We start from the raw sequence: 20293 nt of genomic DNA, 5'->3' as shown, positions 1-20293 counted from the left end.
GAGTTAGGTGGTTGGTTACTTGTTTCCTCCCGACAGCGACGACATAGTAATAGTGATTATACAACAACAGATCATATCAGAAAGGAAGTCTTTTACAGAGACACTATTACAATAAATGAAAATATACACTAGGAAGTCAAGTTTAGAATATGTACTGTTCTACTGGAAAACCTAATTAACTTATAATGGTTAATAATGTACTGTATATCATTATTTACCATTAGATGTCTTCCCCATGATGTGTTTTTTTGTATTCTTAATTGGTTTCAATAATATTATATAACATTTTGGAAGGAAAATGCAAAAAAGCATTCCATAACTTGAGGCCAGAATTGCAAATATCTCCACAGCTACAGTGAACTTTCCAGGAGAGCTGACATAAGCTGGGATAAAGGTGATCCACACAGCACAGAATGTCAGCATGCTGAAAGTGATCAATTTGGCTTCATTGAAGTTATCAGGCAGCGTTCGAGCTAAAAATGCCAGAAAAAAACACAAGATAGCCAAAAGACCGATATACCCCAACATAGCCCAGAAACCTATAGCTGAACCCAGAGCACATTCTAGAATGATCTTTTCATTAAAGTGTGTGAAATTCTCGACAGGAAAGGGAGGGTTTATTGTTAACCACAGTATACAAATCAGAACCTGTATCAGAGTGAAAGCCAGAACGCTAAGCCTTTGTTGTACAGGTCCAAACCATTTCATGACATTATTGCCTGGCAGTGTCGCCCTGAAGGCCATTAACACCACTATAGTTTTCCCCAGAACACAAGAGATGCAGAGGACAAAGGTGATCCCAAATGCTGTGTGTCGCAGCATACAGGACCACTCTGAGGGACGACCAATGAAGGTCAGAGAACACAGAAAACACAGAGTCAGGGAGAACAGCAGCAGGAAACTAAGCTCAGAGTTGTTGGCCCTGACCAGCGGGGTCTCTATGTGGCAATAGAAGATCAATATTGTGGCCACAGTCATAAATGCTCCTAACAGGGAAAATAGAGCTAAGACAGTTCCCATGATTTCACCATAAGCCAAGTATTCAATGTCCTTTAGAAGGCAGGTATCTCCGTTTCTGTTGGGCCAGTACTCTGCAGGGCATTTCATACAATGGATTGAATCTGTCAGAAACAAATCAGAACAGTTTAGTCAACACAAAATTCAACATCACACGAACGCACATACACACATACTCACAATGCACGCACTCACGCATACTCACGAACACACACACACACACACACACACTCACACACACACACACACACACACACACACACACACACACACACACACACACACACACACACACACACACACACACACACGGCACGCACACACCAAACTATACCTGTGTTTCATGAATTATTTTAGAATGCTAAATAAAGTACTGTATTATAGTTTGTAAACTCACCTGTTACATTGCTGATGGCACCTGCTGGACACGGTACACAGTCATAACAGCAGACTGGCTTTCCTTTTTGCAGGACTTTGCGAGTTCCTGGGGAACAGCTTTCACTGCATACTGACAACGGTACCTGCAACATAAACACAATATAGAATTCAACCCATTCCCATATCAGTAAAATGTGTGAAAATATGTTGTTCTGGTTCCCTGTTTTACCTTGGTCACACCACCACCCCAGACAGCTGAGATATTATTCATCATAAACTGATATCTCACTGGAAGAGAGGCATCATATATGCCAATTGTAACTCCTTCCATTGTCCCCTTGTTAGTTATTTGTAGATTTACGAGTTCGTATCTTGCAGGAGAGTCTCCATTTCTGTCAAAATAAACTCTTTCCCCTTCCTTTGTGGTGAAATTCACATTGTGCAGATAATGCAAGACCTTTGAATGAAATTAAGTATCATTAAAGGCAACTGTCATACTTTTTTTAATTATGTGCCAGGAATTGGAGTTGGGTTACGCCTGCTGACCTGCCAAGGCTGTATGTGTGTAACACCAGCACAGCTCCCATTGGAGAATGGACCCTGACCATCCTCACATTTGAACAGATTATCAAGAGCATGAGCCACTGCATAAACTGATTTGTAGACGTTGTTAGTGAATCTCAGCTCAGAAACATCCGTGAACTGCGAGTCAACATCTTGCAGGCTCTCAAAGCCACTGCACTGTGCTTTTTGCGCCTTAGAAGTCACATTCAGAGAACAGTCAAACATGTCTTCCCAAAAGTCTCTGACAAACTGGCTGTCAGGGAACTGTGAGGGGTGAAGCTCCCTCAGGTGTTCTTCCAGCCCGGGAATCCGAGCTCTGCTGACAGTAAAGCCTATGGAGCCCAGCAGGATGTGGTGTCCCTCACTGGCAGTGAGAGAGTGGTCCGTGATCCAGGCATCACTTCCCAGCCACTGCAGTTCTGTAATATTCTGTTTGTACAACTCTTTTGCCAGAACCTTGATTTCTCTGTGGGACAAAAATGCCATGATGGCTGTCGCAGTTGATTGTCTGATGATCTTTACAATTCTCTGCAGCTCATGAACTGACCCTGATAGTGAAAATGTTTCAGAGTACTCTATGCATACTCCATATTCATATGCAGCTTGGATGAAAGCTGCCATGCCATTGAGGCCATATTCATTGTCAACACATATAGCCCCTACCCAGGTCCAGCCAAAGTGCTTAACCAGCTTTGCCAGGGCTCTGCTCTGGTAATAATCACTGGGAATGGTTCTAAAGAAAGTCGGATATTCTCTTCTGTTGTTCAGACATGCACAGGTGGCAAAATGGCTGACCTGCAGGTAAAAAAGTGGTGTTAACAAGTGGCAGCATATAATAGTACCGGTAGCTAAGTTTACTGTTTCACTATTATGCGTAACATTATACAATACATGCAATACACATACAAAACAGTACTGTATGAATTAATTTAAATACATTTAAGAGCTGTAATCTATGTATAAAGGTCAATTAATTGACAATGAATTCAGTTTTGTATCACTGTCTTACCACAGGTACATGAAACCTTCCGACAGCTCGTGCAAATGAAATGGTAGGCCTTGATCCTGAATGCCCAAGGATAGCTTGCACAGTGTCACTTTTAGTGCAGTTATTTTCAAAATAATCTGTCTTTTGTACACTCAGCAGTGCCATTGCAGCTCTCAATATATCCATAGTTCCACAGTCATCATAGATCCTATATCCAAGCTCAACATCGGGGAGCATTTCACGGTTTCTATTGATTTCATTTATGGCGAAGATCATTGTCTGAGCAAATTTGAATTCTCTGAAATTAAAGCTTATAAGGCATAAAGATATTAATAAATTGCAACATTACATTTAAATTAAATTACAATTACAATTACATCTAACATGCAAACAGATTCAGCCATATTTCACACATATGCATAAATTAGGAACAATACGTACTTTTTGCATTTCCGTCGTTGCGGAATTGTCTGGAATGTGTCAATGACACCATGTTGTCCTGTGCGGAATGAGAAAATGCCTCCAATAACAAGGTCTCCATCTTGGGACAGCTCAGGTGGCTCAGCCGTGCCTTGCAACCTACATATCAAGTCTCCCCTCCCTATTAGTGTAACCAAAAGGGCAAGCTTCAACAATGGCATTGCTCTGTTCCACAGGTCAGGCTAAAGGATTCTGCAACATTTATAGTGTTTCAGTTGCAGGGGGAAGTGGCCAAGGTTTGAACTCTAATGATCAGGAAAGGCCTCAGGAGACCAGACACCTAACAAGTTACAAAATAAAGTAGTAGTAGTAGTCGTTTTTTAGTTATTGATGACATGGTGGGGGCGGGACGGTATTAAAGCCTACCTTTTTCCTATTGGGTCAGAGGATTATTTATTTATGGTATTTTGGTTTCTGACATCAAAGGAATATCCCATTTCCCTGTAGGTCGGAATATTCTTTAACAGTACGATTCTAAGAGGTGTAAGGGATAACTGTGCAGTGTTTAGACGTTCAGTTTGAATCCATTTCTTTACAGGACTTTACAGAAAATGTATTGTATAGCTTTTTATTTTGAGATGAAATTGTTTAGTGGAATTCATATTTGATACATTGTAATGCTACTATATTGATCATCAAAAACATCTTTGCATATGGTCTCATTCCTCTAAATGAATCCTACCCCTGCTGTATCAGGAACTAAAAAACATCGCATGGATGCACCTGGGATGTATCCTCAGTGATGTATCCCAAGGTCATCAGGGTTTCGGGTCTGTTGAACATCATACCCCTCACTCAGGCGACCCAGCCGGGGTTGATCAAGTCCCGACTTATGTCCCAGTAGCTAGTAGCTACCCTCGATCAGTCCCATTAGGGCAAGACCAGGGCCACACAATCCGTTGTAACTACTCCGGAACTACTCTGCTGGGACTGGGAGGTACGTTTCTGGCGCATGGAAGGACTATAGGCTCTGTGGTTTTACTCCTGTCCGGGGCCCTCCTACGTTAACCTGACTCCGCCAGATGGGGCAGCAGAGTGTACACTGGGTTCCCCCCCTCCTGCTCCCATCTGGGAACTCACAGGCAGACTCGATGCTCCGGCCACCAAACGGCCTGGCCAATCAGCGGCAGCTAGAGGCGGGATCAAGGCAGGACTGTGTATGCCACACCAGTGATTATTACCAGGTCCAATTCCTGCTCTCACCAGGTCCAAGACCTGTGCGTTGCACCAGAGTCCCAGCACCAGACACTTCATTCAGGAGTTGTGGATTCTTAGCTGCAATGGTTCCGCAGGCTCCACTTGAGCAATGGTGGTGCTGCAGGCTCCGCTTGCGGCTTGAATGGCCCTCCTAAAGGTCTCACCGAGGGTTTGTTGTGTTTCCTCCTCACGGTGGACACAGGCTGGGGCGCCATGAGTCGCTATGAGTCACTATGAATAGAATAACTAGAACTAAAAAACATGGCATCGCATGGATGCACCTGGGACCTCAGGATTAATCTGAGAATGGATGTCACATTATGTGAAGATTGTTGACTATACTACTAGACAGTACAGTCTTAGTTATGTGTACTATGTGCCGTGTATAATCAGGCACTATCTTTGAAAATAAATGATCATCTCATTTCAAGGGAGTCCTCAATGATCCCCAGGGGTTTTTGGTGATCCAATAGCCTTTCCTCTAGTGCTAATTTCACACAAGATATCTCAAATTGGAATGGGGAGTTTTCCATGCAACTTGCCGACTGCGTTCATCATCTAGAATTCTAGATTCATTGGACGATAACTCATTCCCCATGGGCCATGCTTTCATGTGTTGAATTATTCCATTTCTGTTGGCTATATTGTCTTCCAAAGTTTGCCATTTTACCAACATTTTTTAAATGGTGGTCTGATTGACCCCAAATTTGAAACCCATTTGCTCAAAATACTGTAATACACTGTAGGACACGGAGACGACAAAGTTGCGTCTCCAAAGTTTGCCACTCTGGGAGGTGATTTCAAAAACGCTGTCTCCGTGTGGCAGAAAGAGTAGATCGGCTAAATACTTGCCCGGGTAACGCAGAATACGTCCTCATGTGGACACCACCTAAATCCGATGATAGGGGGAATGAGCCTATATGCCTTCTGTAAATTCCTTTACAGTTTAATAATGAATTAATTAAATTAACTAATTTAACTATGTACACTATATGCACTACATATCTGCACTCTTATTACAAATTGATAAATGAACACTTAGGATTTTACTGTGTAATCGGTCGTTTATTATATTGCATGTCAAAGTTTGATATTTGTTCCCTTCCATTACATCAAGTTCAATGGCATCTGTTTACGAGTAGTACAGGATTGTGCATTATCACCAGGACAACACTCATGTACAGTACTAGGCCTATCTGCTTGCATAAAGAACCTTTTTACATCTTATCCTGTGTTTATTTATTTTTTTACTTTCTTTGTTTAAAAGACACGTGCCGTATACAATATACAAAAATAATACACAGAAACTTATGATTCTGAATTTAATAACTGTAAAGATCAGAATGAGGTGTAAATAAAAAATACAATTATAATGCACAACAAAACATTTGTTTATGTTCAACCATTTGAACTAATTTCAGTTCATTGAAAGCCTTGCATCTAAGAATTTATGTACGAAGCATATAGTTAAAAAGTATAGTATTTTAGTATCATGTTCAAATTCCTTTTGAGTTTGTTTTACTCATCAAATGTTTCTTTGTGTTTTTCTCTGGTTTCAATAACATAATGTAACACTTGGGCAGAAAAATACAAAAAAGCATTCCATAGCTTGAAGCCAGAATGGCAAATATCTCCACAGCTACAGTGAACTTTCCAGGAGAGCTGACATAAGCTGGGATAAAGGTGATCCACACAGCACAGAATATCAGCATGCTGAAGGTGATCAATTTGGCTTCATTAAAGTTATCAGGCAGCTTTCGAGCTAAAAAGGCGAGAAAAAAACACAAGATTGCCAAGAGAGCGATATACCCCAACACAGCCCAGAAACCTATAGCTGAACCGAGTGCACATTCTAGAATGATCTTTTCCTTAAAATGTGTGAAATTCTTGAAAGGAAAAGGAGGAGAGATCGTTAACCACAGGATACAAATCAGGACTTGTATCAGAGTGAATGCCAGAACGCTAAGCCTTTGTTGTACAGGTCCAAACCATTTCATGACATTACTGCCTGGCAGTGTCGCCCTGAAGGCCATTAACACCACTATAGTTTTCCCCAGAACACAAGAGATGCAGAGAACAAAGGTTATCCCAAATGCTGTGTGACGCAGCATACAGGACCACTCTGAGGGACGACCAATGAAGGTCAGAGAACACAGGAAACACAGAGTCAGGGAGAACAGCAGCAAGAAACTCAATTCAGAGTTGTTGGCCCTCACTATAGGAGTCTGTCTGTAGTGGAAAAATATTAGTGCTATAATCATTGATAGGCAGGCTCCAAACACAGAGAAAGTTACCAGAAGAATGCCCATCAGTTCTCTGAAGGTTAGGAACTCAATATCTTTCAAGTCACAATTATTCCTTGCTTCAGTGGACTTGTACTCAGGAGGGCATTTGTCACATATTACTGCATCTGAAAGCATAAACATGTTTAAGCTGTGCAGCAAGCACATCTTCAGATAGACCAGTAAGGTACTGATAGTTATTTTGCCCAAAAGGAACATGATGCAAGCCAGAGTAAAAGCTATGTATCCAGCGGTCTCACTTGTAATGTTGCTAAACTTTCCGTCTGCACATGCGATGCAATCAAAACAGCACATCGGCTTGCCTTTAACAAAAGCCCGGCGGGTTCCGGGCAGACAGCTCTCACTGCAAATAGATCTGGGCACCTGCACCACAGTGACAGAATTACACAGAATAATTGGCAATGATTCATATAATTACAATTATTTGCAACCGGAACACGCAACAAATGGTCACTTACTGTATCTTCATTTTTAAATTATTTATGTTATATTATTAAAAAAGGTGGCCAAGAGTTCATCAGAGTTGACAGATCACAGTGCACCATGACTTACTTCAGACTGCATGCCTGCCCAGATGGCACTCACACCTGCCTTCATTTCAAACTGCTGACCTTCGGACTGCGAGGCATCATAGTAGCCTATCGTCTCAAAATGTATGTAGCCCGTTTCATCCATCTGCCAGTTCACCAGCGCATAGCGGGCCGCAGGATCGCCCAACTCATCAAAGAAAACGCTTTCACCAATCTTGGTGGTGAAGTTCACCTGTGTCAGATAATGCAGCACCTGCAGGTTAAACATTTTGTGTTATCTGCCTTCCCATGTCAACATTTTAGGTTTGATACCAGACCAGCTCTTTATGAATATCTGTACCTGCCATGGTTGAATATTATGCCTGTCTGCACAAGAGTTGTTCTCAAAAGGCCCCTGCAGTCCATCTTGACAGGTAATAAGCAGGTGCAGTGCATGCGCTACAGCATATGTGGCCTTGTACACATTATTCAAAAGGCTTGCGTCCGTCACGTCAGTTAAGCGAGTGTCTGTGTCCCACAGAGACTCATCTCCGGTGCAGGCTGCAACTGAGCCCTCAGTTTGAGCCTCCGGAGACAGGGTGCATCTGAACGCTGCCTCCCACAGCTCTACCAGTCCCCGGTCCCCAGGCTTGGTGGATGGCCTGCTGTTTGCCAGAAACTCCTGAAGTCCAGGGATGTGGGCATTGAGGGCAGCGAAGCCAACTGCTCCTTGTACCACTGCATAGTTTACTGGAGAGGCGATGTAGCGGTAGGTTATCCAGCCCTCGCTGCCCACCCACTGTAGCCCTGTCACGTTCTGTTCATACAGCTCCTTGATGAGAATGTCAAGGTCGGTGCCATCGGCAAATGCCACAATTACCTTGGAAGTGGACCTTTTAATTATGTCAACAACTTCCAGGAACGATTTCCTTGGGTCAGTCCTGTAAATGGCCACAGAGTACTCGACACACACCCCTTCAATTTCGGCTGCTTTCAGGAAGGTGGCCATGCCACCATTGCCATAGTCACTGTTGGTTCTGATAGCCCCGACCCACATCCAGCCAAAGTGTTTCATTAGCTTTGCCAGGGCTCTGCTCTGGTAAAGGTCACTGGGGATGGTTCTGAAGAAAGATGGATAATCTCTTCTGTTGCTAAGACATGCACATGTGGCTGAATGACTGAGCTGAGACAGAAAGAGAGGAGAGCAAATGTTGTTCCTCTCCAGAAGTGTTTTTTATCCACCCCCCCAAAAAAATAAAACATATTTCTTTGTATGACAAATAGCAAAACTAGTCGATGCACAAGCTTATAGACTGTCTATTTTCATTCATTTTGAATTTTCAAATGTTGTAATTACATATTTAATTTGTGAAACAAACATTTATAATGTATCAGATCTTTTCTTTTTTTCTTTTTTTTTTAACATATGTTTATTGATTTTCTTTAAAGTACAAAGAAGTATTTTTCTAAACAATTTACATATATTTTTCCCCCCCACATCCCCATGGCAGCACAAATACAAACAAAATCTTATCACAAAATGATTTGACAATAAATACAGAACAAAAATAATAATGACAAAACTAAAAATAAAACGAAAATAAAACACATTACATACAGTTAAACAAAACTCATTACATACAGTTAAACAAACAAATGCACAGTTCCCTACCCCCACCCCACAGCTGACTACTCCAATTAACCACTATACATCCAAAGCCTCTTCAATATCACCTCGCTTAATGAAGTCCAAGAACTTCTCCCATATCTTATAGAATACCGCAGGTTTCTTCCTAATTACATATGTTAGTTTCTCATGTGCCAAACTGGTTGTTAAGTTCCTCAGCCAAAAGCCGATCGTAGGGGCATTGACATTCTTCCAACATAGCGCAATTGAGCGTCTGGCCTGTAACAGGCAAAGGTCGGTCATTATTTTTTCATTACTATTTAGTGTACAATTTAATGGATAAATACTGAGTATACATAATTTAGGACAAAGAGGAACTGGACCTGATGTAATCTGAGAGACATAATGGACCACAGACCTCCAGAATGTTTTAATCTCCTCACATTCCCATAAGCAGTGGAACAGTGTACCTTTATGTTCCCCACATTTATAACATAAATCAGGAATGTTTGGATCAAATTTATTTACTTTCTCCGGGGTTATGTAAGTTCTCATTATCCAATTATACTGAATTAGTCTAAATCTAGTATTGATAGTTTGTGTTTGTGTCTTGGAACATATTAAACCCCAATCAATTTCTGAGATTTCCACTTGAAGGTCCTGTGTCCATTTTTGTCTTATTTTCTCAGAGTCATCTTTATGAAACCCTTCTAGTATACCATACATTTGTGAGACCAACCCCTTTCCTAAACAATCTTGTTTAGAAAACCTCTCAAGCACTGTTAAAGGAGGTTGTTTTGTATTTTTGACACATGTAATAATAAAGTTTCTGATTTGCAAGTATTTAAAGAAGTGGTTTTGCGGTACCTCATATCTCCTCCTCAGCCCCTCAAAAGACATTAGATTGCCATTCTCGTATAGATCCACCACTTTCTTTAAGCCTTTATTGAACCATAATTTAAATCCCAGATCCCTTCTAGCTGGAATAAAATGTTCATTTCCCCAAATCGGTGCAAAGCAGGACAGCTATGGGGTGTTTCCCATGAATTTATGGATTTCAAACCATATATTTATAGTATTGATGACAAAAGGGTTGGACACACTTTTCCTTAGGATTTTAACTGGAGCTGAGTATAGCAAGGAATCCAGAAATAGATCTCTTGCGGATAGGAGTTCAATTTGAATTGAATTCTGAACCATATAGCAAGATGCTTTCATATCTTATCTTATTTCCCGGTTCAGTGCTCATATTTAAGCTGAAAGTGCATGAATGCATAGAGGAAAGCAAGATGAATGCACATACGTCAGCATTTGAATGAATCTATCCCTATCTATAATTATTTTATCCCATTTTTAACCCATTTTTCACCCCTGTGTCAATTATCTAATGTGATCCTGGGCTCTACACACCCTCTGCCAACCTGGGGAGAGCAATGGACTGTCCAAGTTGCTCCTTTACACTTTTTTGAATGAATCTTAACCTCACGTCCTCAATACTCACCACCGGTATATGGAAGGGCCCCATTGTACGTGCAATGCCTATGGTAGAGGTGGAGGTGGTTTCTCCTATGACAGCATGAACAGTGGAGCGTTCAGTGCAGCTGTGTTTCCCCACCTCATAGCCATTCATTAAGTTCAGAGATGCTCTGACAGAGAGAGGGATGCTAGGGCACGAGTCCTCGATCCTGTAGCCCAGTGTCAGTCCAGGCAGCAGCTCTGAGCTGTTATTGATCTCCTCTATGGCAAACATCATGGTGTAGGCATACTGAAGCTCACCCGGATCCAGTCTGTAGAAAGAACAGAGAGCAAATCACAGTATGATATGAATAATTTAAAACATACACGGGTTAGTGTAATTCAAACTATCTCTATGCATACGGTAGCTTTAGTGGTGCAGTACTACAATTTGAAAACCGGGTCATGCAGAACAATACGCTTGATAGTAAGACTTATAATTACAGTTGTGTAACGCCTCTTCCTTACCCTTTACATTGGATGATTCCTGGGTTCATCTGAAGAGTTGGGTCCACATCGACTGGGTTCTGATGGAAGGAGAAAATGCCTCCAATGTTGATGTCTCCTTCCTTGGAAAACTGAGATAGTTCTCCGGCCCCGTATGTTTGACAATCGCACTTAACCACTCTGACCGCCAGCAGAGACAGAAGTAGCAAGTCTGCTATGAGCAGCATAACTGTCTTTTCTGTATTCTTACTTCTCAGGGCCCTTTAACCAAACCCCTCATATGTAGGTGCTTGAATGAAATCTGAGTGACATTCATAATTTTTTTCATCCACCAATGATATCACTTATGTGGTGACTGTCAGAGCCATTGGCCAATGAGATTTTGTTTAAATTGGTATATTTTTATTTGTCTTTGGAATAACCAATGGCTCAGTGTGATCAATCTTCAAAACATGGGCATGTCTTTGGGGGAATTACTGTAGCTCAGAAATTATCAGATATTTTTCATCATCTATTTCACTTTTTGTTGATATGGCGTTGTATAATTACAATCAGTTTGCGAGTACATAAAATAATAACACGTTGTAGGAGATCATGTTTTGTCAATACAACACAGCCATAGTTTATGAATAGTTTATTTTTACCAGTGGCTTGAAAAGCACTGGTCTATGAATACCCATGAAAAGTTCGACATGCTAGTCGACATGCTAGTCATACTGATGCGTAGTTCTGATTGGCTGCCTTTCTACGCAACCCATAGAGGGGGGGACGCAACTAGACATTTTTAATGCCATCAGCGAAACGGTCGTGTGTGCGTGGGGCGTGCGTGCGGCGTGCGTGCGGCGCCGCCGCCATGATGCCTCAGCGCAGCAAAGCAGAGCACACTGGAGCAAACCAGCTGATTTAACATTAACAACAACAGGATCTGTCGAGGTGACTCTGTAACTGACAGCGTAGCCTTAGCCTACTACAAATTGAACCAAATTAAAATAAACATTACTTTCTCTAATAACAACCTAAAACATGAACCTTGGTTGAAAAAAACTAAAGTTGTCCTTCAAGTCAGAAAAGAGATTTTTTGTAGCTATAGCATTGCAGTGGCAATACCTTGCACTGTGAGCTTGTAGATTGGCTATTTTCGAAAACTTTGCCTTTCTGATGTAATTAACAATTTGGCTAATGGTTATCATTTTTGGTATAGTTGGTTGCTTTAGACGCAGCAATGGTCTTATTAGTTTATTTGTATTTGTCATTTCAGAGATTTAAAAAAATAATAAATGTAGTGGAGTAGAAGCAATTTTTTTTCCACTGCCAAGTCTCTCACCTGTACAATTTCCAGTCTCTGCCTCAGCCAACCCCACAACTGCCAATTGATTACTTTTACAGTCAGTTTGCACTCTTCAGGCACAGACAGACAGATAGAGATCTCCATATACAGTATGGGCACAAAAGAGACACAGACGGATAGTTAAAACGGGTGCTATGACAAGTTGACAACGCTTATTATTAGGTTCCCCCTGTTGCATCGTTCTCAAGTAGGCCGGTGGCCAACGGGCACGTACAGGTGTTGTCATTTCTAACACTTAAAAAAACACTTTTTTACATATTTTTTATTTGTTTTGGTTTATTTATTTTTAAAGGAAAATGATGCCTGCTGCCCTTGATGTCTGGAATGCTCCTTGGGAACGCTGGGGGTAGGGTCGAGGGTCTCCCCGCCAGGACAGTGATCTTTTTTTTTTTATCCCACGATTTCGTAACCCAGTTTTTCTTTTCACCCAGTGCTAATTATCTAATGTAATCCTGGGCGCTACACTTCCTCTGCCAACCTGGGGGGGCAGCGGACTGACCTCATGCCTCCTTCTATGCATGAGGAGTCCAAGCTGCTTCTTTTCACCTGACAGAGGGGAATTTCCCCGGCCGGACGTCGAGCGTGGAAGGGACACGTTATTCCGACCAGTTCCTTTCCCCTCCATCAGGCGCCCCGGCTGGCCAGGGGGAGGTAGTTTTAGGCCGGGATTATGGCATGTTTTTGTGAGGGTATCTACCCTAGGGGACACGGGGAGAACATGCAAACTCCACACAGAAAGGCCCTATCGCCAATCCCCGCCTCGGGTATGGGCACTGATGACGCGGAGGAGGGAACACGCCGCCAGTGCCCACAGCGTCCCCAGCGGGAATCGAACCCAGGACCTTCTAGCTGTGAGGCGACAGCACTAACAACTGTGCCACCGTGCCCCAGGACAGTGATCTTTGAATGTCGGGGGTATAGGGTCAAGACTCAAGGGTCTCCCCGGCTGGTCAACGATAGTGTGTGCGCAATGTTGTCTGGAATCCCCAAATGTACCTCTCAAGCCTGGGTACATTGAGGTACATTAGGCCCGTCACAAGTATTAATAAAATATTTAAATTACAATACAAATACATTAGTAGTGAAAGTATCGGATCTACAAGATCAAAACTGGTTTGAGCTCCTAGATCTGCCACTTCCACTACTTTACAACATGGGAACGAGTATGACTATTATCCCAAAAGTATTGCGATTATCACAAATACTTATGTAGTAATTGTGATGGGCCTAAGGGTGTGTGTGTGTGTGTGTGTGTGTGGGGGGGTGGTGGTGTGTTTTTGTTTGTGTTGAATCTGTTTTTGATTGGCCCAACGTCCAATCTACGAGCATGTTGAAATTGGGGCCCGACATTGCCTACGTTAAATCTACGAGCTGGACGACACTGGATCTATGGTCAGCTATAGTGTAGTGCTCCCCGGGGTATGGGTTGAATCTGGGATCAATAATCGGGCATAATGGGCAGGCAGGTCGTGCAGGAACTGGGTTGTGCAGGAACCGGGTCGTACCCAGCGGTCCCTCGTGCGACCCCTGCCCAGTGTGCTCGGCTACCCGTCATCCCATACCTCGGTTTTCAGTCTAGTTTTCTCTCTTCTCTAGTTTTCGGTTTCAGCTGTTCGACGTCACATCTCTTCAAAGTACCAACTGTTGAATATCTTGTGTTTCCTTCCCAAGGTTGTGTTTCCTTCCCGCCAGGTTGGCCAAATGTTTTCCCTATCTTGTACTTTCCTTCCCGCCAGGTTGGCCAAATGTTGTAGTTTCTGTTTGATTAACCCCCTTTTGTAGTACTTTCCAGTTGGCAAACGTTGAATTTGTGTCACTCTTCTAGTGACATAAATGAACAGATATGAATTAGTGCAGCTCCGTACCGTATTACCCTACATAGCTATTAGGACGTTGTGGTGGTGTGGATGTTTATGCGTGAGTGTGTGCGTGTGTTTCATTCAATGAAACAATTGACGAATTTCATTTCTTCAAGACAATCTACGAATTTCATTTAATTTCCCATCATTCATTGGACTCCCATCATGGCAAGGTAACTATTACCTTTACTATATGGATTAAGGGAATCTGCTAAATGCCTAAATTGTACATTGTTGATGAAATAATATTAAATATATACACACAGCAAGGTGTGTGTATATATTTATATTTGATCAACAATGTACAATTTAGGCATTTAACAGATGCCCGTAATCCAGAACAATTTACAGTAAGCAAGAACAACACCCTGCTATTAATGAGCATTTTTCTTTTCTTTTGTTCTCTTTCTTTCTCTCAAGGTTACAGAGCCTATAGGTTGAAGCTATATATTAAAGGTATATTCAGTGATTTCACTCAAAAAACCTTAGATTTCGTTTTTGGCTGTGGGACCCAGCCTTTCGTCCAATCAGGATAGAGAGTCAAAAACGAAACCTAAGGTTTTTTGACCCCCAGGGGTTAACTGGGGACAGGGAGGAACTCCTTATATGGTCAGCACACTCTATAGTAGGGAGGATTATCACAACAAAACAAAGAAATAAGTGATATTTGAATTAAGTGAAATCACTGAATATACCTTTAAGTGACGGATCACGTATTACTTCAACAGATGATGCTACATATCTTGACTCCTAACCACTATTGCTAATGAAGAACCGTACAGTCATGCTATACTTGGACTTCTTTCTTCATCGCCTTTAATTGTCTATGAACATTTCCTGGTAAAACTGGAAGTGAACAGATCCATTTCATGGTTGCACCATTGAACTCCACACCCTTCAGAGAGTGTGTGGGTGAAATTTCAAACCGACAAGCCGGTAGTATAGAGCGTCGCAGTCCCACCCCCTTTCAGAACGACGAGTGGCCCAGGAAATGAATCCCAATGCATTTAGTATTTATTTAAAGACTGTTACGCCGCGGACAAAGCAAACTCGGATCGTGACAAATCATGACAATGAACACTATGTTTTGGGCCGAATTTATAAGAAGGAAAACAAAACAAATAGTGTTGTCTCCTGCCTTTATTTTCTTCTTTCTAATGATTTGATCTGCCCAAAATATTGTGTTCATTGTCATGATTTGTCACGATCCGAGTTGGCTTTGTCCACGGCGTAACCGTCTTTAAATAAATACTTTAAGAAAAGCCTATGGGCAAAATGCATTGGGATTCATTTCCTGGGCCACTCGTCGTTCTGAAAGGGGGTGGGACTGCGACACTCTATAGGGACAATCCGGACATAATCTTTTATGAAATGGACCCTTTGTTAAACCTCACTCCAAAAGCAATTGTCCAATGCTAGTTTAGCAACTGACGCTGAGCTGTCATATGGTCAGGCAAGCTTCCATCACCTGTCATAGCTGTCAATGTTATTTCACCGCCGGCGCACACACAATAATTTGCAACATTAATCAGAGCACCTACATCAAGTTTGGGGCCTTTAGCATGTTGTAACCACACAAATCCGCTCCTCTGAACACAGGCTGCCAGGCCGGGTTGCCCACCCAGGGCTTTGTCATTCATGGGGTGAAGCCGTCACGACACAAGGATTGGGCCCACTCCCACAAACTTTGGAAGGACTTCCATAATATAGCCTGAGGCCTACCGTACATCTTGATCACATGACTCCCGAGATAATAGATTTGTGAGTTTTGCACAAAATCTGTAGTAGTAGTAGCATTTTTCTTTCTCAGTTTGAGGGGCGCTATCCCCTCCTATGTACAGATTTTTGTACAGAGTGGTGCAACCACTCCAAGGAACAGCAATGTCCGTGTCCGCATATCTATGTGACGTGCACCTATGTGACTGTGAGCACCAGTAGCCATGACTATTAGTACCAGTAGGCGGCGCTGTTGTGCCAGAAACAGAGAGAGAGAGTGCTGCACTGTGGGGGGGGGGGGGGAGTTGCACCACTCAGTTCACATGGGTGTGATTTTTATTTGTACCACGGAATGTGATGATTTGATTGGCTGATCACGGAATGTGATCACGTATAATGATGTATGATGATAATAGCGCCCCTCACTTCACACAAGTGATTTATTTTATACAATGTATGGTTCAAGTTATATGCCAAAAATGTGATGTGGCCTAGGTGCATGATACCGATTTTTACTCATTTATGTAAACAAACAAACAAACAAATGAATAAAGCAATACTTTAGATAATCTTGCCTTGAAAATCCACACCACAAATTGATTAGTGAATTGAGATTTTTATTTAGACATGTTTTATGACTTGGCCTGTGTTTTCCCCATCATGCGTTTCTTTGTGTTCAGTTCAGGTTTTAACACAATAATGAAACATTTAGGTGCAAATATACAGAAAAGTAACCCATAACTTGAGGACAGAATTGCAAATATCTCCACAGCTACAGTAAACTTCCCAGGAGAGCTGACATAAGCTGGGATAAAGGTGATCCACACAGCACAGAATATCAGCATGCTGAAGGTGATAAATTTGGCTTCATTAAAGTTATTAGGCAGCTTTCGAGCCAGAAAAGCTAAGATAAAACATAAAAGAGCCAGGAGTCCTATATACCCCAACACAGCCCAGAAGCCTATAGGTGACCCCAATGCACACTCTAGAATAATCTTGTCCTTGTGGTATTCCATGTTCTTGAAAGGAAAGGGAGGGTTGATAGTTAACCAAAGTATACAAATCAGAACCTGCACAAGAGTGAAAGCCAGAACACTGAGTCTTTGCTGTGCCGGTCCAAACCATTTCATGACATTACTGGCTGGAAGTGTTGCCCTGAAGGCCATTAGCACCACTATAGTTTTCCCCAGAACACAAGAGATGGATAGAACAAAAGTGATCCCAAATGCTGTGTGTCGCAGCATACAGGACCAGTCAGACGGGCGGCCAATGAAGGTCAGAGAACATAAGAAACACAATGTCAATGAAAAGAGCAGCAGGAAACTCAGCTCAGAGTTGTTAGCCCTGACCAAAGGTGTATCTTTTCTAATAAAGAATATGGTGGCCACACTTAAAGTCAGGAGTACCCCAAACAAAGAGAAAAACACTAACACCTTGCCCATAACCTCAGCGAAGGACAGGAACTCAACTGTTTTTAGTACACATTTATCTTTGTTTTGATTGGACCAATATTCTTCGGTACACTTGGTGCAGCCATTAGCATCTGTAATGGAAAGTCTGTTAGTAGCACTGCAACAAATCAAATATAGATAGTGCTGGACAGAGATCGTATCATGGCGATCTTCAACAAGATACAAATGCAGTGACAAGCAAATGTTATGCCCATGTGAACGCGTGTCAGGTTGATTGCACTTATACCTGTGGTGTTGCTGATTTCTCCCTCTGCACATGGGATACAGTCATAGCAGCAGACCGGCTTGCCCTTCTGGAGGACCTTGTGAGTTCCTGGGAGACAGCTCTCGCTGCACACAGAGACAGGCAACTTTGACAGAGACAGACAGAGAGTGGGCATAGTTTGATATGACTCAGTACATTCATTATGTCAAAATTAATGCAATTGATGACATTACAATGCATAATCACTGGTAGTTATGCAGTTTTACCATTAGGTACTACATTACATTGAAGCATGAGGGTATTATAATTATTGTCATATGTTGTATTATTATTGGAAACTTTGCCTCTGTCTTTCCATTAGGCCACATTATGGCTTCTGTTCTGAGGACAAACTTCTGTCCAGTGGGTAAAGAGGCATCGTAGTAGCCCACTGGTTTAAACTGCACGGATCCGTCATGTCCGCGCTGCCAGTTAACAACCTCATAACGGGCCACAGCTGCTCCAGTATTGTCAAACCACACTCTGTCGCCATTCTTAATGGTGAAATTCACCTGTTTGAGAGACTCCAGTACCTAGTCAAGAAATACATCACTGATTATCTTTACTTTGTAAATAAAACATTTTAATAGTGAGCTCATTTTACCTCAATTACCTGTGAGGGTGAAGGTTTCACTGTCTTGTCACACCCCTGACTTGTGCACTTAAGTAAACTGTGTAGAGAATGGGCGACAGCGTAAATGGCTTTGTAGATATTGCCAGAATATCTCAGCTCTGCCACGTCTTCATTGTAATCTTTTAGCTCGATCAGATCCTGGTTGTCCTTACAAGGTACCTTTACTGTCATGCTGTCTTTTGTTGTCTCTGTGCACTGAAATGCTGTCTCCCAGAAACGCTTCATTACAAAATCTGTAAATCCATTAATATTGGCCTTTTGCACAGCAAAGCCCAGAGCGCCCCCCAACACACTGAAACTGTTGGGGGTCACCAGGCTGTCGGCAGTGATCCATGCCTCCACACCAATAAACTGCAGGCCTGTGATATTATGGAGGCTCAGTTGCTCCAGGAGATTGTTCATCTCTACATGTGCAAGAAAACCTACAATGACCCGGGCTGTGCTCTTGCGAATCACTTGTACCACCTTCAGCAGCTTTTCTGGTTCTGTCCTGTGGAACTTTTCTCTATACTCCACACACACTCCTTCATCCTGGGCTGCAGAAAGGAAGATGGCCATGCCATTATTGCCATAGTCACTGTCACTATTAATTGCCCCCACCCAGCTCCAGCCAAAGTGTTTGACTAGCTGGGCAAGAGCTCGACTCTGGTAGAGGTCACTGGCAATGGTGCGGAAGAAAGAGGGATATTGTTTCCTGTTGCTCAGACACTCGCATGTTGCTGAATGACTGATCTGTGAAACAGAGTATAGAGAGAATAGTGGAAAGATGAGGATAATGTTGTGCATGCCATGTGCAAAATAACTGTACTACTGTATCTTACTGTTGATATCTCTCTCTCTTTTTCTCACCACGGGTATTTTGAAAGGCCCTGTGGTGCGTGCTAGCACTATGGTTGAAGAGGATTCAGACTCCCCGATGATGGCATGAACAGCTGATTGCCCAGAGCACACTTTTCCTGTAGTCCTGTCCTCACCATTCATCAGAGCCATGGCTGCACGCATAGAAGACCGCGTTGAACCACAGTTGTCATAGATACGATACCCAATAGAAACATTGGAAAGAAGAAAGTCACTGTTGTTGATTTCCTCTATGGCAAATATCATGGTCTGAGCAAATCGAAACTCTCTGAGATTCACACTGCAAAGAACAGAATTGACACATGGACAGCAGTTTTGATTTTTGAATAGATCAACATGGATCCAAAATCTTAATGTTTGACAAATTTCAGTGGCTGATGTTAAAACATACCATACCTGGAACATGTAAGACGTGTAGGAGTGTCTGTGAAGGAGAGTGGGGGTTCTGTGATTTTGCTGTGGATGGAGAAGGCTCCTCCGATGGTGACATCTCCTTTTTTGGACAGCAGTGGGATTTCTGGACTCCCCCGTATCTGACAGAAAGGAATCTCTTCGTCTTCCCTCAAAGCTCCCACTAGGCCCAGGATGACAAGCCTCAGACCCACCGATAACATCTTGTAAACACTATACCCTGACAAGGCAGCGCCAAACTCACCACTGTCAGAGTGGTCTCCTGCATTTTATTATCTTAAACGTTGCTCACTGGCGTCTTGCTAGCCAATCAGTGTGCTTGGGCTATCTCTATGGAGTATTATGAAACGTGCACGTGATTAATGTGCCATAGCTGCTATGAGTTTTACAGTAGGGTGGCATAATGACAGGAAAGCATGTCCTACAGTATGTGATATTGATCATGTGATCATGTGTTTATACGTAGAAAATCATCAAGACTATTGTCTGTGTTAAATAAAAAATATTGCAGCCAGGGTCATTGAGGACCCATATCACCAGAACCATGGACATTTTGTGGAGTTGTGGTCCCATCGAAACATGTACAAAATACCAACACATTGTGGGCAAGACAGAAAGAACACAAAGAACAACACTTGTTTATGTTCATTTGGCCTTCTATTGTTCACCCGTCTGGAACCATTGTAACCATGTAGATATTTTAGAACAGTAGTCCTAATAGATCAG

General features: G+C 42.3%; 2 protein-coding genes across 2 annotated transcripts; both read right to left on the bottom strand.

Annotated features, from left to right (window-relative positions):
* Positions 1-210: 210 nt before the first annotated feature.
* LOC310864558 (extracellular calcium-sensing receptor-like) lies at positions 211-4839 on the bottom strand (the record flags this gene model as incomplete). Its single annotated transcript, XM_083773247.1, has 8 exons — positions 211-1121; positions 1415-1538; positions 1625-1852; positions 1942-2754; positions 2969-3257; positions 3389-3548; positions 3794-3800; positions 4789-4839. The coding sequence occupies 8 exons, from the start codon at positions 4837-4839 to the stop codon at positions 211-213; spliced, it is 2583 nt and encodes an 860-aa protein (XP_083629373.1).
* Positions 4840-6120: 1281 nt separating this feature from the next.
* Positions 6121-19770, bottom strand: LOC310864557 (uncharacterized protein; the record flags this gene model as incomplete). Its single annotated transcript, XM_083773246.1, has 11 exons — positions 6121-7290; positions 7480-7710; positions 7798-8619; positions 10565-10850; positions 11047-11286; positions 16588-17491; positions 17647-17770; positions 17970-18197; positions 18278-19030; positions 19148-19436; positions 19553-19770. The coding sequence occupies 11 exons, from the start codon at positions 19768-19770 to the stop codon at positions 6121-6123; spliced, it is 5265 nt and encodes a 1754-aa protein (XP_083629372.1).
* Positions 19771-20293: the final 523 nt, after the last annotated feature.

This window comes from Protomyctophum parallelum (assembly GCF_964188405.1).
Source record: "Protomyctophum parallelum genome assembly, chromosome: 9".
Lineage (NCBI taxonomy): Eukaryota > Metazoa > Chordata > Actinopteri > Myctophiformes > Myctophidae > Protomyctophum > Protomyctophum parallelum.
The sequence above is the reverse complement of the archived record's forward strand: the minus strand, read 5'-3'. Positions and strand labels throughout refer to the sequence as shown.